The 27,163-nt window shown below is 40.0% G+C and overlaps 2 protein-coding genes across 6 annotated transcripts in view; one reads left to right on the top strand and one right to left on the bottom strand.

Annotated features, from left to right (window-relative positions):
• Positions 1 to 9,415, bottom strand: part of SNX25 (sorting nexin 25) — a 190,402-nt gene extending 180,987 nt beyond the window's left edge. For both annotated transcript variants that reach the window (XM_054683529.2, XM_054683531.2), the window contains exon 1: positions 9,274 to 9,415. In XM_054683529.2, coding sequence (XP_054539504.1) covers positions 9,274 to 9,338 — 65 coding nt within the window. In that variant the 5' untranslated portion in view covers positions 9,339 to 9,415. The remainder of the gene's footprint in view (positions 1 to 9,273) is intronic.
• Positions 1 to 27,163, top strand: part of CFAP97 (cilia and flagella associated protein 97) — a 47,498-nt gene extending 20,335 nt beyond the window's left edge. For all 4 annotated transcript variants that reach the window (XM_063809287.1, XM_009448647.5, XM_009448648.5 and 1 more), the window contains 3 exons: positions 12,893 to 13,158; positions 24,732 to 24,882; positions 25,986 to 27,163. In XM_063809287.1, the coding sequence (XP_063665357.1) occupies positions 12,893 to 13,158; positions 24,732 to 24,882; positions 25,986 to 26,116 (548 nt within the window). In that variant the 3' untranslated portion in view covers positions 26,117 to 27,163. The remainder of the gene's footprint in view (positions 1 to 12,892; positions 13,159 to 24,731; positions 24,883 to 25,985) is intronic.

The raw sequence follows: 27,163 nt of genomic DNA, 5'->3' as shown, positions 1-27,163 counted from the left end.
TTTTTCTCCCTTTCTCTGATTGTACCTATTGATTGTTTAGAGTCTCTGAAAAATCACACTCTTATTGGCTAAGTCTTCACCCCATAAATCTTTCCTAATAAATGCTCATTCAGACTCTCAGAACTTTCAGCATTAAAGAGTTTTCTATTCATGCCCTCAATTCCTCCCATAAGAACTAAAGTGATCTTTTACAAAGTAAAAAAAAAGTAAATCAATCCTATTAGTTTCCACTCTTCAGTGACTTACTCTTATATTAAAATAATACCTGGCCAGGAGCAGTGGCTCACACCTGTAATCCTAGCACCTTTGGAGGCCAAGGTGGGCAGATTGCTTGAGGTCAGGAGTTTGAGAGCAGCCTGGCCAACATGGCAAAACCCCGTCTCCGCAAACAATACAAAAAATTAGCCGAGCGTGGTGGCACACGCCTGTATTCTCAGGTACTCGGGAGGCTGAGGCATGAGAATTGCTTGAGCCTGGGAGGCGGAGTTTGCAGTGAGCTGAGATTGTGCCACTGCACTCCAGCCTGGATGACAGAGCGAGACTCCCATCTCAAAAAAAAAAATGTATATATGTGTATATATATATATGAAGCCAGGTGTGGTGGCACATACCTATAATCCCAGCTACTTTGAAGGCTGAGGCTAGAGGGTCCCTTGAGTCCCACCTAGGCAACATAGTGAAACCCTGGATGTTATTATTAAAATAATAATGATAGCGGCCGAGCACGGTGCTCACGCCTGTAGTCCCAGCACTTTGGGAGGCTGAGGCAGGCGGATCATGAGCTCAAGAGATCAAAACCATCCTGTCCAATGTGGTGAAACCCCATCTCTACTAAAAATACAAAAATTAGCTGGGCGTGGTGGCAGGCGCCTATAGTCCCAGCTACTCAGGAGGCTGAGGCAGGAGAATTGCTTGAACCCAGGAGGTGGAGGTTGCAGTTAGCCGAAATCGCGCCACTGCACTCCAGCCTGGCGACAGAGCGAGACTCCGTCTCAAAAAAATGATAATAGTAATAATATCTGAATTCCTTGTTATTGCCTAACAGACTCCAGATCAGTAATTCTCATCCCAGGCAGTGCATTAATATCACCTAGAGAACTCTTAAAACAAATACTGATGCCTAGGCTCTGCCCACAGGGATTCTGATGCAGTTGGTCTAGTATGCTGTTGAGATTGATGAGAACCATTGCTGTACGTTGTATGGATATTGCTGGCCTTTTCAACCTGATGTTGAATTACTGAGTTCCAGTCACACTTTGTTGTTGTTGCCGCTCCTGTAGTAAGGACACTCCGGGTTTTTTCCCGTTGGTGAGGCACTTGCATTGCCGTGGCCCTTTTTCTTTGCAGAGGGCTTGCTTCTACCTGTTTCTCAAGTCTCTGCCAGGGAGAGCCTTTTTCTAGACATCTATCTTTGGGAGCTTTACGCTCCCCATGCCTCTCTGTGTCGCAAAAGCCTGTTTCTCTCCATCGGGATACTTACTAGACTCTGAAATTAGTTAGTTTGCTTGTGTGTCCCATTGCAGTGAATGAAGGCAGGATCTTATTTCTTGTTGGAATTCCCAAATACAGGCACATAATAGACAGTATTTGTAGACTGAAGGGACTGTCAGGAAGCTGCTTCTGTTGCACAGCTGTGCTGGTTAGGAAACGTATTTCATATGTTTCATGGAAATTTCATTTTATAACAGTTGCCCATTCCTGTTAAACTTGCCATCTGAAATACATAGAATAAGTCTGTGCATCCTTCTGCGTTATAATCTTTAAGACATTTGATTAATATTCTCCCCTGGGTAAAATCTCCAATTTTTAATCAAGCCATCTGGGGTAACAATTTTCTTGTAATTCTTTTTTCTTGTAATTCTTTTTTCTTATAATTCTTACGGCCACTTTCCAGTCTGTGTGTTCATTAGTTAAGCTAGAGGATACGATTCGCTAGGTGGATGATTTATTGGGTTGACAGACAGCAGGCTGCAGCTCTCTCCTGCTCTTCTGGATTTCCAGCACCAACCTCAAGTGCTCTAACACAACGATTTTTAAACATTTTGGTCTTAGGACACTTTTACATTCATAAAAGTTATTGAGGATTCTGAAGAGCTTTTGTTTATATAGGTTATAGCTTATATCTGTAAATATTTACCATATTAGAAATTACACATTTTTAAAATATTGATTTAATAGTAGTAATAAACTCATTATATAGTTGCCATATAATGTAAGTAATGTATGTCATGAAAAAGGTGTATATCCAAAAAAATTAGTGATTTTTGCTAATCACTAGCATCTGGTTTAATAGAGTGTAGCTGGATTCTCAAATCAGCTTCTGCTTATAATCTATTATAATCATTGGGTAAAGGATGTATAGAAAATATGGCATATGCAAAATGTTCAAAAATGAAGGCGTATTTTAATAACCTTTTCAGTTACTTGTGGATTTTTTTATACCACAAGTTGTATTTTCTTTTTTGTTGTTGTTGTTTTTTGAGACAGAGTCTCACTCTGTCGCCCAGGCTGCAGTGCAGTGGCACGAGCTTGGCTCACTGCAACCTCTGCCTCCCGGGTTCAAGCAATTCTCCCACCTCAGCCTCCTGAGTAGCTGGGATTACAGGCACCCTCCACCACGCCTGGCTAATTTTTGTATTTTTAGTAGAGACGGGGGGTTTCACCATGTTGGTCAGGCTGGTCTGGAACTCCTGACCTCAGGTGATCCACCTGCCTGGGCCTCTCAAATTGCTGGGATTACAGGTGTGTACCACCTCGCCTGGCCCACATGTAATAGTTTCTTAGATGTTAGTTGCAATGTGAAATCTGAAATTAATCTCAGTTAACTTTTAATCGTGAATTTCAAAGTCTGTTATGTTAAAACATATCGATCTTTCTTAATTGATTTTTAATGTATATTTTACCTATGCCTGGTTTTGGAATGTGACATATTGGGTATTTGGAAAATATTGTTTCACTGAGCTTACAAATGTTGGCAGGCCAGGTACAGTGGCTACGCCTGTCATCCCAGCACTTTGGGAGGCAGACGTGGGCAGATCACTTGAGCCCAGGAGTTTCAGACCAGCCTGGGCAACATGGTGAAACCCTGTCTCTACAAAAAATACAAAAATTAGCTAGGCATGGTGGTGTGTGCTACTGTAGTCCTAGCTGCGGGGGGAGGTTGAGATAGGAGGATCTCTTGAGCCAGGGAGTTGGAGGTTGCAGTGAACTGAGATCACGCCACTCCATTCCAACCTAGGAGACAGAGTAAGACCCTGTCTCAAAAAAAAAAAAAAAAAAAAAAGGTTGGCAAATTTCAGAATACATTATATAGAAATCATAGTTGTTAATATCACTACCAGCCTCATCAGAAAGCTCTTGAGAAGCTGTCAAACTCATGGTGGCAGATACAAGTTTACCTAAAATACTATTTTTTGCTAAAAAGCTCAAATTTTATTATTGGTAATAAATACTGTCAACTGTTTTCCTTGAAGTGACAGAATTGTTCTTTAAAATTATATTTGTAATGCAAAAATTGGATGTTGGTTGAAATTAAATCATAAAATATCATGAGATAATGCAGATTGCTCACTAATATTGTGTAATAACATATATCTTGATATATTTGCCTTTTTTCTTGTGCATCAAATTTCTATTGCTGCATTGCTCTTCGTTCATAATTCTTACTGTGATTTGTATGTGTTGAACCCATTTCCTGTTCAGAGAAAAAAAAGTACAGCTCACTGCCAGCACTCATTTCTTGGGGCAAATGGGAAACGTGTTAAAAAGTTGCAGCCTGTTGTTTGGCATTAAAAAGTATTGTTCTTATAAAATTAGGTTAAAAATGGGTTGAAAAGAGAAATGTTCTAGAAGATAAATTAAAATGTTCAATATGTCTAGTGGGCTTTATTTTTTAAATATGGGCTTGTTTGACTAAATCATAATTTTTATTTTTAAGGGGACACTTCCGTTTTTTAAAATTTTGTAAGTACTATTTGTTCCCACAAATTATAAACCCCACTGTATCCTAGGAAAGAGGATTAAAAAATGAGCATACAAAAGGAAGGTATTGTTTCAGCCAATAAAAAGCTTCTTACAGGAAGAAAACACTCAACTCTTAGAATTGTCAAGTTTTTAAAAACCATCTAATTGAAAATAGTCTGATTTCTGGGCTTTTTGTTCAGAGTCGTCAATGATTATCCAGGATTTTGAATAGAAGAAGGGAATTCCGAATGAAACAATGTTTCTCATGTAACAGGTCACCCAAAGACACGATAGACTTCAGGGTTGATTGAGTGGCTCAAAACATCATCAGGGACCTACTTTCTAGCACTGTGTTCCTCCAGCCCTGGTGTTGGCTTCATTCTTAGGCTGCTAGGAGATGTCTGCAGCCGTTTTCAGTGTTCACCTTCAGACACAACAGTGTCCAGAGGAAGAGACAGTGTCTCTTCTCTGACTCTTGGAATGGAGGAAACTTCTTAAAGAAATTTGGCCCAGTCAACTTCCACATAGGTCTCCTTGCCCAGAACTGGTTACGCTCCCATTCCCGAACTAGTCGTTGGTAGGGGAAATGGGATTATCCTGGGCCAAGCAGGCTCACCCTGGAAGTCAGGGATCTGTGAAGTAGGAGGAAAATAGATGTACAGTAATTGGGCAGCCAACTTTGTCCAAGAGAGCTTCTCAAACTTCAGTATGCATACGGTTAACCCAGGGATACTGTTAAAATGCAGATTTGGGTTCAGTAAAACTAAGGTAAGAGCGAAATCGGCATTTCTAATCAGCCCCTACTGGTGATACCCATGCTGCAGATCTAGGGACCATGGTCTGAATATCAAGACACTGAGTAAACTATTTGGTTCCATTGAAAATAAAGCGTTCTTCACTCTTCCTATCTAACCCATTTCTGAAACTTAATTGGATATAGAGAACCTAAATATTTTTAACTTTTAAATAAGAAAAATAATCCTACCCCAAACTCCTGAACAGTTCCCCAATTATAATCAAATTGAAATACTGTTAAAAAGCATTTAACACAGATGCTGAGCTAAAATGTAGAAGGGAAGCTTTATTCATAGTACTGCATAGTAAGGAACCCCTGATAGAAGAGATTTGCCAGTAGGTGGCGCTCAGGGCTTTTTAAGGCGCAGGAACAAACATGGCATTTTGCCAGTTGGTACATCTGTTATTGGAGTCCATAATATAACAATCCACCAAGGATTCTTCATAATAATAAAGCATTTTAAACACTAATTATGACTGTCAGTCTATTATATAAGGTATTGCAATCATTTTTCAAAATTATCATTCATGCTCGATTTACACAGTGAAGCATTTCAGATCCAAAATTATTTTCCTATGTTTTCTTTATTTTCCACCATATAACTGCAACTGTGGTCATGGTAGGTGGATATGAATGCAGAGCCAGGCTTGTGCCTTTTCTGCATTCATCTCTCAATACACTTTATCACTTCTAACTTACACTAAATAAGCTTTTCTAGGCTGCTTTGGCTTACCTAATTTCTTCACTGCCTTTTCTACTTCCTGGAACATACATCCACTTAGTATGGGGAGGATGATGGTGAAGACAACACGTGAGCCCGTCAGAGCACGGCTGAGGCAGGAATGCAGCATACTCTCTGCATCCTTTCAGTTTAAACATTTTCACGGACTTCAGTACAGAGGTTCGGTAAACCAGTTTACTGCTTAAGGTAGTGAATACTAAGTAAAAAATTTTGCAAGTTAACAGCCATATTAGGTGAGAGTTCAGATAATGAGGGATACCTGTATAGCCAACCACATCAACATTTTATTGGTTTAAAAGAACCTTTTTTTTTTTTTTTTTGAGACGGAGTCTTGCTCTGTCACCCAGGCTAGAATGCAGTGGTGCAATCTCGGCTTACTGCAGCCTCCACCTCCCGGGTTCAAGTGACTCTCCTGCCTCAGCCTCCCGAGTAGCTGGGATTATAGGCGGGCACCACCACGCCCAGCTAATTTTTGTACTTTTAGTAGAGACGGGGTTTCACCATGTTGGCCAGGCTGGTCGTGAACTCCTGACCTCAGGTGATCCACCCGTGTCAGCCTCCCAAAGTGCTGGGATTACAGGCATGAGCCACCACGCCCAGCCCGTTTGTTGTTTATGAAATAGAAATTTGAACTATAAAATGTTAAGCCTATGAAACAAGATTGATAAAAGAATGTAAAATTGAATCTACCAGTATAGGGCATGGAATGACGAGACAGTGTTGAACCAAGGTAAAGACAGTTTTGAAAGTGGAATAAAACTTAGGCTTCTGGGTGTTACCGACATGATCACAAACAAGACAGCAACTGTTCTGAGCTTCAGGCACTCTATTTGTAGGAGGAGATTGTTGATATAGGTTGCTAGGGTCCATTCTAACTTCAGAGTTCTTCGGGTTCTGTGAGAAATAGTGGAAGAAGGGAAGACCATTGCATAGTGGCAGTATTAGATACAGGACTTTGAAGTGGATCTTGAAAGATTAGTCGAATTTCTGAATATTCGACCTCTTTTAGCTCAAGGGTGGCTGACTTGGGGAATTTTCCACCTCCATGCAAAGCTGCCTTTGCTATGTAAATGTCAAAAAATGGTTGGAATTAGATCCTTCATCTTAAGCTGTAAATCCCTGAATAGGCAGAGAGGGCATTAAAAAAATGGAGTAGTAAACAGAAGTTTAGACATCAAGTTATGGTATGAATCTCACCGATTTGGAGAGCATTGAAGACGTTGACCACACTAGATTTAAAGGTATGTTTCATATTTTGTATAGGTAAAATTAGGTCACTTTAAAAAGAATCTGAAACAGCAAAAATTTAAAACATTTTAGAAATACATGGCCTCAAAATCTACTATATAAACTATGAAATAATCACTACAGGATGTATTTTGAGAAGAAAAATAAATATAAGAAATGGGATTGAAGAAGAATTGATGAGCAAAGAAACTGGTTAAATTTTTTGCTAAAATGATACCAACGTGTGAGGGATTGAAGTGAAGTGCCTTGTTCAAGGGAAGATACAGACCCTGTTATGCTCCATAAGAAAGGAGATGCCCATACTGAGATTAGCTACCAGCACGTCCTGCCTGGCAGCACATTTTATCCTTTCTTCCTGGCAAACTGCAGGAAAACTCAATACCCTCAACACACTACCAAGTATTGCCAAACATTTAAGAAAAGCAAAAACCAACAGAGAGGCACTAGACTCATAGCTGAAGAATGTAATACTTCAAACTCTTAAAAGAGCAAGCTTGATGATTTTAGGATCTTTGAGGACAAAACTGTTTTCACTAAGACTATGCCAGCTGGGTGTGGTGGCTCATGCCTATAATCCCAGCACTTTGGGAGGCCGAGGCGGGCGGATCATCTGAGGTCGGGAGTTCGAGACCAGCCTGACCAACATGGAGAAACCCCGTCTCTACTAAAAATACAAAATTAGCCGGGCGTGGTGGCACATGCCTGTAATCCCAGCTACTCTGGAGGCTGAGGCAGGAGAATGGCTTGAACCTGGGAAGCGGAGGTTGCAGTGAGCCAAGATCGCGCCATTGCATTCCAGCCTGGGCAACAAGAGCCAAACTCCGTCTCAAAAAAAAAAAAAAAAAAAGTGTGATTATGCCTTGATTTGCTTTTTATTTAATTAATTAATTTATTTTTATTTTTATTTTTTTGAGACGGAGTCTCGCTCTGTTGCCCATGCTGGAGTGCAGTAGTGCAACCTCCGCCTCCCTGGTTCAAGCGATTCTCGTGCCTCAGCCTCCCCAGTAGCTGGGATTACAGGTGTGTGCCACCATGCCTGGCTAATTTTTGTATTTTTAGAGTATTTTGTCTGCAGACAAAAGTCTGCAGAGACAAGGTTTTAAGCCAGGCATTAAACGACTTGCAAAACAAACTCTGCCACTCGCTGACTTTTTAAAATAAAAATGTTGTGTTCACATATAATTGGTTTATTATTTTTAGAGGAATTAATATCTTTAAAACACTTAATTTCTAGCATGGTAACTATTGGTAGATGTAACCCACATACACATTCTTTGGGGTCCTCAGTCTTTAGGGTGGGTGTTAAGGGGTCCTGAGGTTTAGGAGAATGGAACTAGAATAGGTGATTAGACTATTCATAATGCTACAAACTTTTGGAGAAAATCTTAGAGAAAAAAATTTTAAACTTAGTCAATCTCCCAAAATAGAAAAGAATGAGAAAAAACAGTAACAAAACTTCAGTTAAAGATTACAGAAAATAAGTACAAAGAATGCAAGTGGGTGGTTGGGTAGTTTTAACTTATCAGAAGATACTATCAGAGCACATTAAAAAAAAAACAGAAGTATTACTTAGCCTTAAAAATGAAGGAAATTCTGACATAATGCTACATGGGTGAACCTTGAGGACATTATGCTAAGTGAAATAAGGCAGTCTCAAAAAGACAAATAAGTGCTGTATGATTATATGAGATGCTTGGAGTGGTCGAAATTATAGAGACAAAGCTTCCAGAGGCGAAGGGAAGGGAGCAATGGGGAGTCAGAGTTTAAGGGATACAGAATTTGTTTTACACAATGGAAGGAGTTTTGGAAACGGGTGGTGGTGATGGTTACACAATATGAATGTATTCAGTACCACTGAACTGTATACTTAAAGATGGTTAACATGGTAAATTTTGTGTTCCATGTATTTTGCCACAATAAAAAAATAAAACACTAGCCCTGTCTGATAGGGTTTCTGTTATGCTAAATATGAGTGCTCAGTATATGCCAACAGAATTGGGAAAAAAGTAAACAACATTCAGCTTAAAAAGATATTTAAAATAGTATAGGAAGAATGAAAATAAGGGCTAGAAAAATATATGCCAATATCTCCTTTAACAAGGAGAAAGTAAAACTTATCAATCCTGTTAATATACAACATAGAACTCAAGATGTGAACATCACTAAAAGAGATAGAGAAGGGCGTTTCACATTAGTAAATGGGTCAAATACACTAAAAAGATAAAATTCGTTGATTTGAAATGTATGATAAAGGCAAAATAGAACTGGAAAATAACATTTGGGAAGCCACATCACCATGGAAGCATTGATAATCAATTTAAACCAAATAACAACAAAAACTAGCATCTGCCTGTGGGATGCTCTTGGCCACAGGTATTTTGTTACACAATGATTTTTTAAAAGTGATGAACTAATCAGCTACTACTGCATGACAGATTACCCCAACACTTAGGGAATAGAGAGACCCAAAGGTGGAGGTGACTCAGTGGCCGGGACTACAGTCAACCCAGTGCTGTGTACTCACATCAGGTGCCTGGGCTTGGTACAGCCTGAAGGCCAGAACCCAAGGGCCCATTTGGGGTTCTCCATGTGGCCTGGCTTCCTCACGTCTCAGCCGTAGGGTAGTTGGACTTCTTACATGGTGGCTCAGGATTCTAAGCACGTGTGTTCCAGGAAACAAGGCAGAAACCTCATTGCCTTTTATGACCTAGCCTCAAAAGTCACATAGCATCATTTCTTTCATGCTCTATTGGTTGAAATGGTCATAAACCCTCCCAGATTTAATGCAAAAGGGCATAAACCCCTACTTCTTAATGGGAGGAGTGTCAAATAATGTAAATTATAATAATCTTTAATTTAAAGATTTTATATCTTAAAATCTCTTCAGTCCAACTTCCGGCCACAGATTTATTAACATTCTTCCCATATGCAAGAATGCATTCGCCCTTTCCACAGATGCCCCTAACTTGAGATCCAGGATGTCAGTCGGGTCCAGCTGCAGCTGAGATTCCTCAGGTGTTGGTTTCTCAGCCATGGCTCTTTGACTACTTTGAGAATCTCCTGGGAAAGACTAGGGATGAGGAGCAGTTTTACTTTTAAACCCCGTAAGTCTTGGCTCTTTTATATTCTTTCTAAATTTTGCTTGAAAACTGGCCAGTTCTTTTTATTATTTTTTTAGCGCCCCTCTCTTTGTCCGTTCTTACTGTGGGTAAAATAAACCACTGGTGCTCTGAGCGTTCTGCTTGGGGGTCTGCTGGGCCAGATCTACCAGTGCGGTTGTTAGTTTCTCCATTTCCCTTAACACGACAAGCACAGGGTCGCTGGACATTTTGCCATTTCATCCCCTCAGACTTCATCAACGGCCTTCTCCAGGCCCTTGCAGCTCTGCCAGCCACCAGGTCCCAAAGCTGGCCCATCTGTGCGAAGTCTGTTCCAGGAGCACCTCATTTCCTGTGCCATGGTTAGGCACTTTGATCCTGCTCTTTGAGTCTTTGCAGGTTGCTGCTTCACACAACTAAGTCTTGTGGTGATGTGTTAGCAGAGCAGTAGTAACTCATATAAAATAGAAAACATTTCCATCATCCTAGAAAATTTGCTTCATGCTGCCCTATGATCAAAACCCACCCTTCAGCCTGGTGCAGTGGCTCATGTCTGTAATCCCAGCACTTTGGGAGGCCGAGGCGGGTGGATCACCTGAGGTCAGGGGTTCAAGACCTGGCCAACATTATGAAGCCCGAAAAATACAATACATCTCGACGAAAAATACAAAAATTAGCCAGGCGTGGTAGTGGGCGCCTGTAATCCCAGCTACTCAGGAGGCTGAGGCAGGAGAATCGCTTGAACCTGGGAGGCAGAGGTTGCAGTGAACCAAGATCACGCCACTGCACTCCAGTCTGGGTGACAGAGCAAGACCCTGTCTCAAAAAAAAAAAAAAAAAAAAAAAAGACAAAAACCGTTAGGGGAAAATAGCTTACTATTAATTTCCTTTAGAATTGAATTTTAAAGGGCTTATAGATAATCTAGAAGCCTTATTGTACAAAATGCGTATTTCTTGGAGGCAAGATAATTTCACATGTTTTATGCATGTAAATCTGTTTCTCTAAATTTGTTCTCATTCAGGTTTTGTCACTAATGTGGCATACTTTTCAGCAAATTACCAATCATTCATTTCTTCATTTTCCTACCAGGAAGCCACTGTTAATTGTTTCTTAAAATTTTCTGTAACCTTTAATAGTCTTTGGTTTAAATGTAGGGAAGTAGAGTTACAATTTTTGTGACCTTGCCCAAGTGATGTAACTTTTCTATACCATACTTATTTTATTTATTTTTTATTTATTTATTTTGTTTTATTTTTGAGATGGGAGTCTTGCTCTGTCGCCCAGGCTGGAGCGCACTGGCATGATCTCCGCTCACTGCAACCTCCGCCTGCTGGGTTCAAGTGATTCTCCTGCCTCAGCCTCCTGAGTAGCTGGAATTACAGGTGTGTGCCACCAGGCCCAGCTAATTTTTGTATTTTTAGTAGAGACGGGGTTTTGCCATGTTGGCCAGGCTGGTCTTGAACTCCTGACCTCAGGTGATCCACCCATCCCTGCCTTCCAGAGTGCTGGGATTACAGGTGTGAGCCACCGTGCTTGGCCCATGCTTATTTTTAAATAGGGGATTAAAAATGTCCCAGCATAAAATGCTAAACATGTTTAAAAAATTAACATAAGGATAGTCAAACAAAAACAAATAATGGTTACTTAATCTGATATCGTGTATTCCTTTTTTTTTTTTTTGGAGACAGAGTCTCACTCTGTCGCTCAGGCTGGAGTGCAATGGCACAATCTCAGCTCACTGCAACCTCCGCCTCCTGGGTTCAAGCAATTCTCCTGCCTCAGCCTCCTGAGTAGCTGAGATTACAGGTGCACACCGCCAAGCCAGGCCAATTTTTTGTATTTTAGTAGGGATAGGGTTTCACCATGTTGCCCAGGCTGATCTCGAACTCCTGACCTCAGGCAATCCACCTGCCTCAGCCTCCCGAAGTGCTGGGATTACAGGCTGAGCCACCGCGCCTGGCCTCAGTGTGTCCCTTTTTAGTATATACTTAACCTGAAACATTCAGCAAGTTTAATACTTTTGGATGTTTTCTACAAATGTTTAGTAGTAATTGCACTTATTGATAATTATAATATGGAAATTTAAGAAATAAGCATGTTGATAAAAATTATAGTATGCAAAATATTGTTGCTAGCTAAAAACACCTTTCTGTTTAATCAGGAATAAAATGTTTGACTTTTACAGTAGAAGTATTTGCTTTAATGGCAATATTAAGATTTATAAATCCAGCATATTTTCTGGTTAAGTTGAGAGTTTTGGAATATTCGGAGTTACTTTTTGCCATTGTTTCCCTCAGTCATTGCTGAGGACATTTTTTTTGAAGTATGCCCTCCAACTAAGAAAAGCTGTACCTAAATTAAGTATTGTATTAGTGCCCTCAACTCAGAGGTTTCTAACCTTCCCAGCTATTAAACTGCAGTCGGGAAGGATAAAATTGATATAACAAAGGCATTGTCTGTAAATTATACTTGCCTAAAAACCAGTACTATATACATTTTTAAAGATACTTTCATTGTTTCGTGTGTAGCTTTTATGCCTAAGGAACCCGGTGAGCATAAAATACTAAGCTACGTCCAATTTTTTTCTACAAAGTTGTAATCTAGATGTCATTAGTATTATTTCATTCATACTTTTTCTTGAATTTAATACATATTTTTAAGGGTTAAAGCATGTACCACCGGGCCGGGCACAGTGGCTCACACCTGCAATCCCAGCACTTTGGGAGGCTTGAGGTGGGTGGATCACCTGAGGTCAGGAGTTCGAGACCAGCCTGGGCAACATGGTGAAACCCTGTCCCTACTAAAAATACAAAAATTAGCCAGGCATGGTGGTGGATGCCTGTAATCCCAGCTAGTCTGGAGGATGAGGCAGGAGAATCGCTTGAACCCAGGAGGCGGAGGTTGCAGTGAGCTAAGATTGTGCCATTGCACTCCAGTCTGGGTAACAAGAGTGAAACTCCGTCTCAAAAGAGAAAAAAAAAAACAAAAGCATGTACCACATACTTACTTTGGCCATTTTCTCTTTTTTTTTGTTCTTTTCTGTAGCTTTTCTGCAATTAGATAAAAAAGGACCACAAAAACATCACTTTGATCAGCCTTCAGTAGCACCCGGGAAAAACTACTCTTTCACAAGAGAAGAGGTGAGACAGATCGATCGGGAAAATCAGAGGCTTTTGAAAGAACTGTCAAGACAGGCGGAAAAGCCAGGAAGCAAAAGTACAATTCCTAGATCGGCTGATCATCCCCCAAAGTTATATCACAGTGCTCTCAACAGACAGAAGGAACAACAAAGGATTGAGAGAGAAAACTTGGTAAGTAACTGAAATAATTAGTCATCAAAGAAAATGTGTTTGCACTGATTTGTATGTCCAGCTTACAGGAAACCTAAATACAGCCAAATATTCAAACTTCATTACATAAAAGCAGGTACGGTATGTGTGGTATGAAACATATGATGTGCTGTAAGTCTGGAGGATACAATATGTATTTTTATCCAGGAAACTATATATTAAGAGACCACTGGCCAGATGCAGTGGGTCACGCCTATAATTCTAGCACTCTGGGAGGCCGAGGTGGGCAGATCACTTGAGGCAAGGAGTTTGAGACCAGATTGTACAATCTGGCAAAACCCCAGCTCTACCAAAAATGCAGAAATTAACTGGGCATGGTGGGCATGGTGGCACACACCCGTGGTCCCAGATACTTGGAAGGCTGAGGTGGGAGGAGCATCTGAACCCGGGAGGCGGAGGTTACAGGGAGCCGAGATTCTACCACTGGACTCCAGCCTGGGCAACAGAGCCAGACTCCATCTCAAAAAAAGAAAAGAAAAAAAAGACACAGAGAGAGAGAAGGAGACCATTAAAGGAAAATACTGAAAGCTCCATTATTTATTTGCCTAGATCAGTTAAGTCACTACAGTAGAACAGGAAATGGTATCCAAGTGTTTCTTCTGTGAAGTATTCAGTCACTAGTGAAATCTCTTTTACTTTATTGTGTCCTGGAAAGCTAAAATAAATTGTACATCACTTATTTTAAAGGATCAGTATATCTCAAATAGGCCAAATTGCTAATCTGCTACTTAAATGTATGAAACATTGATTGTTACAAATCATATAGTTTGATATTATAAGAAAATAAATATGGGAACTGTTGAAAATCTTCACATTTAAAACTGTTATAGCATATTTTCTTCATAAGATTTAGTTCATAATAATTGATATTTACTGAGCTTTTACTAAACACTAGGCATTGTTCTGAGTATCTTCCAAATATTAACTTATTGAATCCTGACAACAATTCTCTGAAGTAGATAACTATTTTTATCCACATCTCACGATGAAAAAACTGAGGGTTAGACAGGTTAAATATTTAGCACAGAGCTACTGAGTATGCTGCTGAGCCAAGATTTTAAACCTGGGTAGTCTCTTAAACTAGAATTAGACCCTTAATGAACACGTAAACTCAGAGCTAAAATAATTTAGAAAGCTATTAAAATTATTAAGACCATTTTCAAAATTAACCCTCCTTATGTGTCATTACCAGTGTTTTCCTGTGTAACCATATACTTACCTAAACTTGTAACAACTCTTTTGTACATTTCTTTATTATCATACTAACCCCAAGAGTTGGGAAGCTAGGATTACTATTTATAAAAAATAGTAGTCTTGAATCCTTCAAGAGGATTCCCCTGCGTGTGGCAAGGAACAGATAACTAAGCTAGGTGAAATGAGGTGGGTGGGAGCTGAGATAGGTGATAGCTTTCCACACATCACCTTCGCAGTATTCAAGGTTTGTTCATGTTTCGTGGAAATTTGAAATTCCCGTATGTCAAAAACGTTTGGGATTACTTCCTTTGTTTTCACTCTCACACCTGGCTCTGGGCCGATCTCATTTAATAAGAAATTACATTGTGCATACTATTTTACAAGTGTTAGGCATTAAGTCCTGATAGCAATCTTATAGTTATTGTAGTTACAGAAGAGTAAAAGAGACACTGAGTGGGGCACAGGGACTTACTCAGGGTCACACAGCTAGCAGGTGTCAGAGCCCAGGTGCAAATCCAGGTTGCCTAGCTTTGGGGTTACCTTTTTTTTTAACCAGCTTTATTGAGATATAATTCACATACCATTACCCATTTAACGTGTACACATTCAATGGTTTTGGTATATTATTAAGTTGTAGTAATGTATATATAACTTAAAATTTGCCATTTTAACAATTTTTAAGTGTCTAATTCAGTGGCATTAAGCATATCCACAGTATTGTACAACTGTCACTACCATCTATTTCTAAAACGTTTTCATCACTTCATACAGATGCTGTGCTTATTAAACAACTCTCCTTTCCCCACCCCCTTATCCTCTAAGGGCATCTAGTCTGCTTTCTGTCTCTATGAATTCGGCTATTCTAAATATTTCATATGAGTAGAACCGTACAATATTTGTCCTTTTGTATCTGGTTTATTTCACTTAAAATGTTTTCACATTTCATCTATGTTGTAGCATGTATCAGAACCTAATTCCTTTTTATGGCTGAATACTATTCCATTGTAGGTGTAGACCTAAGCTATAGTGAATAATACTGAAGTGAATATTGGCAACTATCTGTTCATGTCCCTGCTTTTAGTTCCTTAGGGCCACATAGAGTAGAATTCCTGGGTCATATGGTAATTTTGTGTTTAGCTTTTTAAGGAACCTGGGTTTACTTTTTTTTTTTTTTTTTTTTTAAGAGACGGAGTCTGGCTCGTCACCAGGCTGGAGTGCAGTGATGTGATCTCGGCTCACTGTAACCTCTGCCTCCCAGGTTCAAGCGATTCTCCTGCCTCAGCCTCCTGAGTAGCTGGGACTGCAGGCGCCTGCTACCATGCCTGGCTAATTTTTTGTATTTTTAGTAGAGACGGGGTTTCACCGTGTTAGCCAGGTTGGTCTCGATCTCCTGACCACATGATCCTCCCTCCTCTGCCTCCCAAAGTGCTGGGATTACAGGCGTGAGCCACTGCGCCCGTTGACTTTGATTATTTTTCTATTTAAAAAATCCTATTAGTCCAGGCCTGGTGACTCATGCCTGTAATATAAATATAATTATTTATATTGGAGCCTGTTTGACAATCTTAAATACTACCTTCCTGACCAGAAGTATGGTCTTAACCATACTGCAAGCCTTCTCATACTCAACCTTAAAAAGAGCCACATTCGCTCTTTGAGTGTGAGCCAATACTTTTTTTTTTTTTTTTTTGTAGAGATGGGATCTCACTTTGTTGCCCAGGCTGGTCTCAGACTCCTGACCTCAGGCAATCCTTCTGCCTTAGCCTCCTAAAGTGCTGGGATTACAGGTGTGAGCCACTGCACCCAGGCTGATAGACTTTTTAATCTGTTTGCTAGACTGTTAATACTCAAAGTACACATGCATGTGTTCAGCACACACAGACACATTTTTGTAGTTATTTCCGTGTCAGGTATACTGCAAAACAGAATTCATTCCTTTATATTTTTCATGATTTATATCCTTTCATTTGCTCTCTCTCCAGTGACAGAGAACAATTCAGCTGGCTAACAGACATGATAACTAAAGCATTTCTGTTCCAGAACTCTTACATGAGTGTGTTAGCAATTCAGAGGCCATTTAGATGGAAATAATCCCAGACAAAGAAGTAGTGTTGTGCAGAAAAGGTAGAGAAGGAAGGCAAGGATTGTATAAAACTGACTTCTGTGCTCTAGAGTTAAAAGCATACTGTTCATCCGTCCTGATGAGGTTCAAGATCATCATTATTTGTTTCAATAGGTAGATATTATCCTTCCTCTCATTAAACATTGCATCCAAACAAAAATTAAGGGAATAAAAATGATTCTAGCGTATTAGCCTAGCTTATTAGCGAATTTTAAATTCAGAGAAATGAAAATTTTATCCAATAGAGTGTTTTTATCCAGTAGAGAACTTTATCAGTAGACAGCCTCAATTATCATTATAATTTAAATAAAATTAGAATTTTATTACTTGTAAAAAGGGGAGTAATTTTTTAATTCATGAATTCTGAAATATTATTTTTAGCCAGGTGTAATCCCAGCATTTTGGGAGGCCGGGGCGGGAGGGTTGCCTGAGCCCAGAAGTTCAAGACAAGCATGGGCAACATGGTGAGATTCCATCTCTACAAAAAATAAAAAATTAGCCAGGTGTGGTGACGCATGGCTGTAATCCCAGCTGCTCAGGAAGCTGAGGCAGGAGGATTGCATGGGCCTGGGAGGTCAAGGCTGCAGAGAGCCGTCATCACTCCACCTCTGCCTCTTGGGTTCAAGTGATCAGTTCAGCCTGGGTGACAGAGCAAGACCCTATCTCAAAAAAAGAAAGAAATATTCTTGTTAAACCATATCTCTTTCTTTTCACTTGAACTTTTTTCCGAACGAGCATCAGAACAATCTTAGCAGAAGGAGAGGTGGTTAAAGATACTTGGTTGATGGTTTCACTTTACCCTCTAAGAAGAAGTGAGATTATTTCATTCTTTTAAATGTGTGTCAGTGTCCTCAGGTGTGAAAGAATGTTGGGGGAGAGAAGTAACTCAAGCAAAGTTATGGAGGAAGTAAGATTCCTAGAGGAATGTGGTATCAGGGTTGGAGCCTAAAGTTAACTAAATGGAGTTAACTTATTTTCTTTTTTTTACTTTCTAAGATTATGTGTGTAAATAAAATAGTCCTTAGTTATTTCGTTGTTCTTGTTCTGGGGGGATTTTTTTGTTGGCTTTTGGAGATGAGGTCTTGCTATGTTACCCAGGCTGAACTCCTGGGCTGAAGTGATCCTCCCAGCTCAGCCTCCCGAGTAGCTGGGACTACAAGCGTGTGACGCCCCGCCTAGCTCATTAGCAAATTTTAAATTCAGAGAAATGAAAATAAATAGACAATATCGTCTAGCCCATCTTTCCATGTAGAAAAATTGAAACGAGCAAATAAATAATGTAATGATTTCTGTACCTGTTAGCATAATTTTTCCAGTTAGGAGTTCTCGTGTTAGAATTTTATTTTAAAAATAAAAGGCATGTACGAATTTAGAAACTTAAGGCAGTTCTTTTTTTTTTTTTTTGAGACAAAGTCTTGCTTTGTCGCCCAGGCTGGAGTAAGTGGCTCAGTCTTGGCTCACTGCAACCTCTGCCTCCTGAGTTCAAGCTATTCTCCTGCCTCAGCCCCCTGAGTAGCTGGGATCACAGGCCTGTGCCACCACACCTGGCTAATTTTTGTATTTTTAATAGAGACAGGGTTTCACCATGTTGGCCAGGCTGGTCTCAAACTCCTGACCTCAGGTGATCCACCAGCCTCGGTGTCTCAAAGTGCTAGGATTACAGGCGAGAGCCACCACACCTGGTCTAAGGCAGTTTGTAAAAACATTCAATGAAAAATAGGCTGGCGTGGTGGATCACCTGAGGTCAGGAGTTGGAGACCACCCTGGCTAACATGGCGAAACCCATCTCTACTAAAAATACAAAAAATTAGCCAGGTGTGGTAGTGGGCACCTGTAATCCCAGGGCTCCTGTAATCCCAGCTACTCAGGAGGCTGAGGCAGGAGACTCACTTGAACCCGGGAAGCAGAGGTTGCAGTGAGGCAAGATACTCGCCTGGGCAACAAGAGCAAAACTCCGTCTCAATAAATAAATAAAAAATAAAATTATCCTCTTCTGTGCTTTGTCTGCTAGTATACAGGAGTAACTTTATTTTATTTATTTATTTAGACGATCTCGCTCTGTCACCCAGGCTGGAGTGCAGTGACGTGATCTTGGCTCCTTGCAGCCTCCATCTCCTGGGTTCAAGTAATTCTCCTGCCTCGGCCTCCCAAGTAACTGGAACTACAGGCTTACACCACCACACCCAGCTAATTTTTGTATTTTTAGTGGAGATGGTATTGCCATGTTAGCCAGGCTGGTCACAAACTCCTGACCTCAAGTGATCCATCTGCCTCAGCTTCCCAAAGAGCAAGGATTACAGGTGTGAGCCACTGTGCCTGGCCTGTAGGAGTAACTTCAGAACTCTTATGTAGAATAATTAAAGGGAGATTGTGATAAATTGTCACAAAAATGATTTATAGCAAGTCTCATACCTACTATGAATATTAATCTGTTGATTAACAGTACTTTTGTTCTAAGATCTTGAAATAATGTATACTTTACTTCATTTGGGTTTCCTTCTTGTCTGGTTAAGGTCTGTTATCTCCTTCCATTGAAGAAAGCAAGCTAATGATAACTCAGTGTGACTCCCACTGTTGAAATGTAGAGAGCAGTCGTCTTGATTCTGCCTGTGTGAGGGACAGTTGTTACTTTTTAGTGTCCTGACAAGGTCTTTGCTTCATCGCTCTAGAAACACTGAAGCAACTCTCCTCTGCTAGCGGCTGCAGAAATCATTAAGACATTTATTTGTTTACATTTGTTTAAACATCAAAAGATGGGCTAGGTTAATTTTTTTTCCAAAGAGAATAATTCCTGGATATAAAATAAATGTTTGGACAAGTGTATTAGTCCATTTTCATACTGCTGTAAAGATACCACCTGAGACTGGGTAATTTATAAACAAAAGAGTTTTAATTGACTTACAGTTCTGCAAGGCTGGAGAAGCCTCTGGAAACTTAGAATCATGCTGGAAGGCGAAGCAGAAGCAAGGCATGTCTTACATGGTGGCAGGATAGAGAGAGAACACAGGGGAAACTGCCACTTTTAAGCCTCAGATCTCATGAGAACTCCCTCACTATCACGAGAACAGCATGGGGGAAACCACCCCCATGATCCAATCACCTTCCACCAGGTCCCTCCCTCCACACGTGGGGATTACAATTCGAGATGAGATTTGGGTGGGGACACAGAGTCAGACCGTATCAATAGGTATATAACACAGTATTGTTAACTATAGTCAACATGCTGTACGTTATATCTCCAGAACTTACTCATCTTGCATGACTGGAACTTTGTACCTTGGGTACTTGACATTTGCTAAGAGACTAGATCTTAGGTGTTCTCACCACACACATAAATAAAAATGGTAACTCTGTGAGATGATGGATGTGTAAGTAGCTCAAGTGTTATTTCAGCATGTATACCTATATCAAAACTTCAAGTTGTTTACATTAATATACATAATTACCCAAAATTGCACTTTTTTTTTTTTTTTTTTGAAATGGAGTCTTGCTCTTGTTGCCCAGGCTGGAGTGCAGTGGCACGATCTCAGCTTGCTCCAACAACCTCCAGCTCCTGGGTTCAAGCAACTCTCCTGCCTCAGCCTCCCAAGTAGCTGGGATTACAGTTGCCCACTAATTTTTGTATTTTTGTACAATGCCCAGCTAATTTTTGTATTTTTAATAGAGATGGGGTTTCGCCATGTTGGCCAGGCTGGTCTAGAACTCCTGACCTCGTGATCTGCCCGCCTAAGCCTCCCAAAGTGCTGGGATTACAGGCGTGAGCCACCGTGCCTGGTCTTTTATTGTTATTTTTTGAGACAGAGTCTTGCTGTCTCCCAGGCTGGAGTGCAGTGATGCAGCACTCTGCCTCTGCCTCCCAGGTTCAAGTGATTCCCCTGCCTCAGCCTCCCAAGTAGCTGGGATTACTGGTGTGTGTCACCATGCCTAGCTAATTTTTGTATTTTTAGTAGAGATGGAGTTTTACCACGTTGGCCAGGCTGGTCTCGAACTCCTGACCTCAGGTGATCTGCCTGCCTCAGCCTCCCGAAGTGCTGGGATCGCAGGTGTGAGCCACTGCGCCCAGCCAAAAAATGCAATTTCTGAAAAAAAAAAAAAAGTGGGCAAACTCTTTTGGGATTCATTATTAGAATCTGATTTGAGTGGCAGTTCTAAGATTTTTGTAAACCGTACATTACTATTCTTATTGTTTTTTAATCCATTAAATATTTGTTTAGTATTTGTTATGAGCAATGTAAGGAAGGAATATAAAATACATATGAAATGCTCCCTTAACTGTCATGTACTTTAAAACTTAGCTGGGAAGATAATACTGTTGCATGTCAAACAACTAGAAAATACAGCAATATTAACAATACCACTAATTTTAATAAGTTCTTTTTTTTTTTTTTTTTTTTTTTTGAGAAGGAGTCTTACTCTGTCACCCAGGCTAGAGTGCAGTGGCACAGTCTCGGCTCACTGCAACCTCCGCCTTCCAGGTTCAAGTGATTCTCATGCCTCAGCCTCCGGAGTAGCTGGAACTGCAGACGCCTGCCACCACACTGGGCTAATTTTTTTTTTGTATTTTTAGTAGAGATGGGGTTTCACCATGTTGGCCAGGCTGGTCTCGAACTCCTGACCTCAAGTAACCTGCCTGCCTCAGCCTCGCGAAGTGCTGGGATTCTGGGGTGAGCCACCACACCCAGCCTGAATAAGTTCTTGCTAGATATTAGGCACTATTTTAAGCACTTTAGATACATTCTATCACTTAATTACTAAAAACTGACTCTGAGGTTATTTCGTTATTAATATCCCTATCATGGAATTTGATCAAGGACACAATCAGTGGCAGAGCCAAGTGTTAAGCCCAAATCTTTCTGACCATATAGCTTACATTTATTATCACTGTATTGCAGTCGTTACAGCATTTTGAAATTTTTTGTTTGTTTGTTTGTTTGTTTGAGATAAGGTCTTGCTCCGTCACCCAGGCTGGAGTCTAGTGGTGTGATCATGACTCACTTGCAGCCTCAACCTCCTGGACTCAAGCCATTCTCCTCTGCCTCTTGGGTAGCTGGGACCACAGGCACACACAACCACGCCCGGCTAATTTTTGTATTTTTTGTAAGAGACGGGGTCTCGCCATGTTGCCTAGGGTGGTCTTGAACTCCTGGGCTCACACAGTCCTCCTGCCTTGGCCTCCCAAAGTGCTGGGACTACAGATGTGAGCCACTGCACCCAGCCTGAACTGTTGTTTTTTAAGTTTTGCATAAGAGTTCTAAATTGATGACTAAATTAAAATGCATACACTTTTGATTTTGGGGCTTACACCAGGGGTGTCCATTCTTTTGGCTTCCCTCAGCCACACTGGAAGGAAAAAAATTGTCTGGGGCCGTACATAAAATATGCTAACCATAGCTGATGAACTAAAAAAAGAAATCACCAAAAAAAATCTCATAATGTTTTAAGAAAGTTAATGAATTTGTGCTGGGCCGCATTCAAAGCCATCCTGAGCTGCGTGCAGCCTGCAAGCCACAGGTTGGACAAGGTTGGTTTACACCTTAAAATTTAGGGTAATCAACACTTTGTATTTTGATATTATTTCTATAGGCAAGAGTTATTTCTCAAATCCTTTAGCTTTTGTTTAGCTTGTTATATTCATGTAACACCCGGATGGACACATGGTGGTGTTCCATGTGATTTGGGTACATGAGCCGAATCATTTCTCTCTTATTTCCCTAAGTTTCTGCATGTAAACTTGATAATTGATGTATCAGACTCCAGAATGGGTTTACTTTTTGCATTATTGTTGATTTTGATCACATCTGTATGTTTTATATCTGATGAATAAGTATTGTAATTTTCTTAAAATTTGTAAAAGAAAAATACTCATCCAACCAAATAAATAAACTTAGGACACTAGGAGTTTAATAGACATTGAGACTTCTACCAGCAAAAAAGCAAAAATGAAAGATAACTGAAAATGCCAGGTCTTCTGTCTTGTCCTTTCCACCCTGCACAGCTCAGTGCGTAGTTAATAGGATAATCAGACAAAACAGCAAATGCACTCTGCTGGTAAAATACGCTGGAGATGTGGCCCCAGGAAGTTCCTGCACAGTTACAAACTGCAGGTAGAGAAGATATGATTTCAGGAGGTTTGGACACCTACATCACACTGCTTCTCTGTCCACAATGCAAGAAAGAGGATATGATGGGAAGACCGTGGACTTTACAGTCAGGTGGAATCATGTTGAAATAAAAGCTCAGCTCAGCAAAGGGAACCACTAATACTAGTTGGGTAATTTGAGTAGGTGACTCTTTTCTAGCTTTTGAAGGCTAAAAACTAGGAAGGGGCACTTCACGCAGAAGGAATAGCATGCAGGGAGGCAGTAAAGGTGTTCTCAGTGGTTCTGTCCGGTTCTTCACGTGTTTTGCACCTCTGCTGTTTGCCTCCAAGCCTCCTTGTGTTTCTATAACAACCTCCTCCTCTCCCTTTTCTAAATGGCCCTTCCCCTGAATATCTTGGCTTATTCTTCCACCACCTGCTCCTTCTTTGGAATTGCTCAGGAACTCAGCATGGAAGGGCAGGGGGTGAAACTGATAAAACACCAAGTGGAAGAAAAGTTATGGGAGTCGGTGGTGATGTTTCACAACAGTGTGGGTGTACAAAATGCCACAGAACTGTATGCTTAGAAGTGGTTAAAATGTGGTTTCATTTTACCACAGTAAAAGGAAGAAAGAAGAAAAGATTGTACAGAGAAAACTTGTCCTATGACTGAATTCATGAGTCTGATTTTTTAGTGTGAAACTTAGTGCAGGTCAGTACTCCCTTTGCAAATAAGATCAGCTTCCTTCAGAGAAAGTTTGAATGAGTAAAGAAAAGAATAAAACACAATCATGGATCAATTCCCCAAGCTGTTTGGTCTACCTCGGTATTTCTTTCTCAACAATGCCTACGAAAAGCCAACAGGATAAACTCTTTCACCTTTTAAGAAATAATTATAAACAAAATTTAGAACATTCTACATGAGTCTCTGTCACTGAATTGTAAAAAAATTACCATGTTATTGGATACTGTGTTGCCTTGGCCAATTGGTATATATATCCTTTTTTAAAATTTATTAAAATATTATTAAAATGGAGATAGCATTTCGCCATGTTGTCCAGGCTGGTCTGGAACTCCTGAACTCAAGCAGGTCATCCACCCGCCCCGGCCTCCCCAGAGTGCTGGGACTACAGGTGTGAGCCACTGTGCCCAGGCTACATATCTTTTTAAAAACTTTATATTCTATACTAATTGGTTTTCAGACTTCTTAACAGCAAAAGCTTTTTTCTCCAAATTAAATGTTATGCAGAATCTTCAGTATATAAAACAGACAATACAGAAAGCATAGTTGGGCTAGTAGAAATCAGCAGTGGAAGACCCGAGGGCCCTCCCTGCTGGCCTTCCCCAGTGGCCTACAAGCCCTTGAGGCACTACTGCAAAGGAAACAGGGTGAAAGGCACTGCTCTGCAATGTACATGTGGAGAATCTATAGTAGCTTCAATATGTGTGCTCATTCCTAGGGTCTAACACTAGGTTCTTAGCATTATAACTCCCATTACATCATGTCTATGAGAAAATCAGGTTTAATGTATTTTATTTCAACTTACAGCACCTTTCCTAAGACTAACCTGGCACAAAAGAATTAGGCCTCTAGCAAGCTTGTCTAACCTACCTTATTTTGTTGTTTGTTGTTGTTGTTCTGTTTTAGGCTTTTAGCAGCCTGAAGCCATGGTTTTTAGTTTCTGTCTCTAGTGATACGCAGAAAAGAGAGATGAGGAAGGGGCTTTACTGGCCCAACCAGAAACAGAAACTAAGAACCCATGACTGTATTCTCTCCATTGGACACCTCTGGATGAATTGTTATATCACAGTGGTTTGGTTAGCTGTGGGATAGGCAAAAACCCTTGGATTTTTATGAAATTATATTATTTGAAATGTTTTTCACATGGTGTGTCGAAAATGATTTAAGATCTTTTGGCGGGATGTGGTGGGTCTCACCTGTAATACCAGCTACTTGAGAGGCTGGGATGGGAGGATCCTTTAAGCCCAGGAGTTCCAGGCCAGCCTGAGTGACAGAGTAAGATCTTGTCTCTTAAAAAAAAAAAAGAAAGAAAGTGAATGTCAGGCTCATTCAGTATTGCCTTGTTAAAAATGGTTGCTGTTTAACCTTGCCTTTCAAATTAATTGTCTTTATTGAAGGCTTTATTGAAAAGGCTTGAGGCCGTGAAACCAACAGTTGGTATGAAACGCTCAGAACAACTGATGGACTATCATCGCAATATGGGCTATCTCAACTCATCACCATTGTCAAGACGGGCCAGATCCACTCTTGGCCAATATAGCCCATTAAGTAAGCATTTTCAAAATTATTTTATACTTATTTGTATCTTGTATCCTTTTTTTAAAAAAACACAACATGTTATTATGATAGAGTTTTAAATGCCAACTCTGGAATGCGTTCTGTTATTTCCCACTGTCATGTTTTGTTTTATTTGTATTAGTTCACTTAATTTCAGGTTCATTTACAGCATATAATGACAGGAAGGAAACCAGGAGATAAAACAATCAAAAATATCAGTAGGTTCTTAGGTAATTGAGGAAGGACTGTTAATTTCAAAGTTTATTGAAGGAAGAAATACATAGGTGTGCTGTTTAAAAGCTGCTAAAACATTCTCCTTAGGTAGTTAAGAATCATTGCTAATAGCCTCCAGCCCTTATATGTGCTTTTTCTTACTTACTGGATAACTAAAACAAAAATTAGCAAGCTGATCACACAACAAGCCTTACCGCTTTACAGTAAGCAGTAAGGCTTGTTGTGTGATCAGTTACAGACCTAGCCAGCTGTGTGCCCCAGAGAGTACAGGAATGGAGTGACCATTTAGTGCTGGAGTGTGCAACATCTAGAAAGGCCAGTGTCCTTTACAGAAGTCTCTGCTGTACTTCATGTATGCATTCTAAACCATATAATAAATAGAAGGGAATACCAAACCGCCCGATGCCACAACTTCCCAGCACCCGCCCTCTTGAGTCTTCAACTCTCAAGACTAGTAGTTCCATTTATTCCTTCTCCAAACCTCGCTTCCGTGGTATAGTGACTAAGAAAGGGTCTTATTTTAGTAACTCATACTTAGCATTGTCCCTAAATGTAGTAAGTTATTTGTTGATTAGATATATAAATGGTTATACAAAGTCATTTTTTTCACATGAATTATTTGAGAAGCTTTTAAAAATGTTTGTTTTCCACGCCAATCCAGTGAATCAAAATCCCCTGGTGTGGCATCTGGATATGTTTGTTATTATATTTTTTAACTTCCACAGGGAGTTCTGAAGTGCATTCCTAGTCAAGAATCATAGCATTAGACTATTAGACACACATAGAATGTGGAAGGAAAACCAGCCTGGACTTCAAGTGAGGAGAAGTTTCTCAGGTATTTCTTCTTTTTATGTTTTCAGGAGGCGCTTCCAGGACCTCCAGTGCTACGAGTGGCCTCAGCTGTAGGAGTGAGCGACCAGCGGTTGACCCCTCCAGTGGCCACCCTCGAAGAAGACCTAAACCCCCTAATGTCCGTACAGCTTGGTTATAAAACGCTTTTTTACTTTAAACATTGTTCACACAACTTTTCTTGAAGTGCTCGTGCATATTCCTATAATTCTCTGTGTAAACATCTAGAATACCGTTTTAGCAATTGAAGGTGTACAACAGTGAGTTGTAATGTATTGTTATTCAGTGCAAAATTATTGTCAAAAAACGATTTAATGTAAAAAGTGTTTCCTGAGGATGTATTTATATGAGATGTATGTGTTCTTAATAGAGAAATAGTGGTATGCATGTGTATCTTCTAATTATAGAAATTGATTCAGTTGTCATGCTGTCAAAATAGTAGTGATAGTATCATTGCATGACGTACCCAAGATGGTCACTATATAGTTTTCAATTTGTGTTATTTTCATTTCTTTATAAGTGTTATACCATGAGCTCAGCTCCTAAATTTGGCTGGCTTTGTTTTTCATTTGCTTTAGAACTTATGTGGCATGACATAGCTCGATTGTATGAGATTTAACACTTATTATGAAACAAATCTTGAAATTTGTTTTCACTGGTAGAGCTGATCTAGATTTGATGAGCAGATCGAGAGACGCTGCTATTGGAGCCATTCTTGTAATTCACCAGAGGTATCTAGTTATTGTATAAGTGCACTGAGTTAGATCTTAAAAGTTTGATCAATCATTCCAAACCATTTCAAATATGAATATGAGAAAGTTCAACTTAGAAGCTTCCCTTTTGTGTTTTCATGCATTCAGGTAAAGTCCTATTTATGACTCTTAGAAATGAGGTAGGTTTTAGAGCTAGTCTTCTAACTCGTGAATAGTTTAAGGACCACATCAGTTGCAAACCAAGTATTTGTTGAATCAGTAAAATGGCACTATCAGCATGAAGAGCCGAGAAGCAGATCCTGCGGTGTGTCGGACAGTGTTTTAGGTAATTCAGTATTTATTATGTTATTAGAGAAGACTTAGCGTAAGAAAGAAATGCTTTAGAAATTCCAGCAAGTATTTATAAGGCCTGAAAAAACTAAAATTTGAACAAAAAGGGAAATAAATCACACATTTGTTGAGGCTGCTGCTTTAAA

The sequence above is a fragment of the Pan troglodytes genome, chromosome 3, assembly GCF_028858775.2.
Source record: "Pan troglodytes isolate AG18354 chromosome 3, NHGRI_mPanTro3-v2.0_pri, whole genome shotgun sequence".
In the NCBI taxonomy this organism is placed as follows: Eukaryota; Metazoa; Chordata; class Mammalia; order Primates; family Hominidae; genus Pan; species Pan troglodytes.
This window is presented reverse-complemented; position numbering and strand designations above follow the sequence as displayed.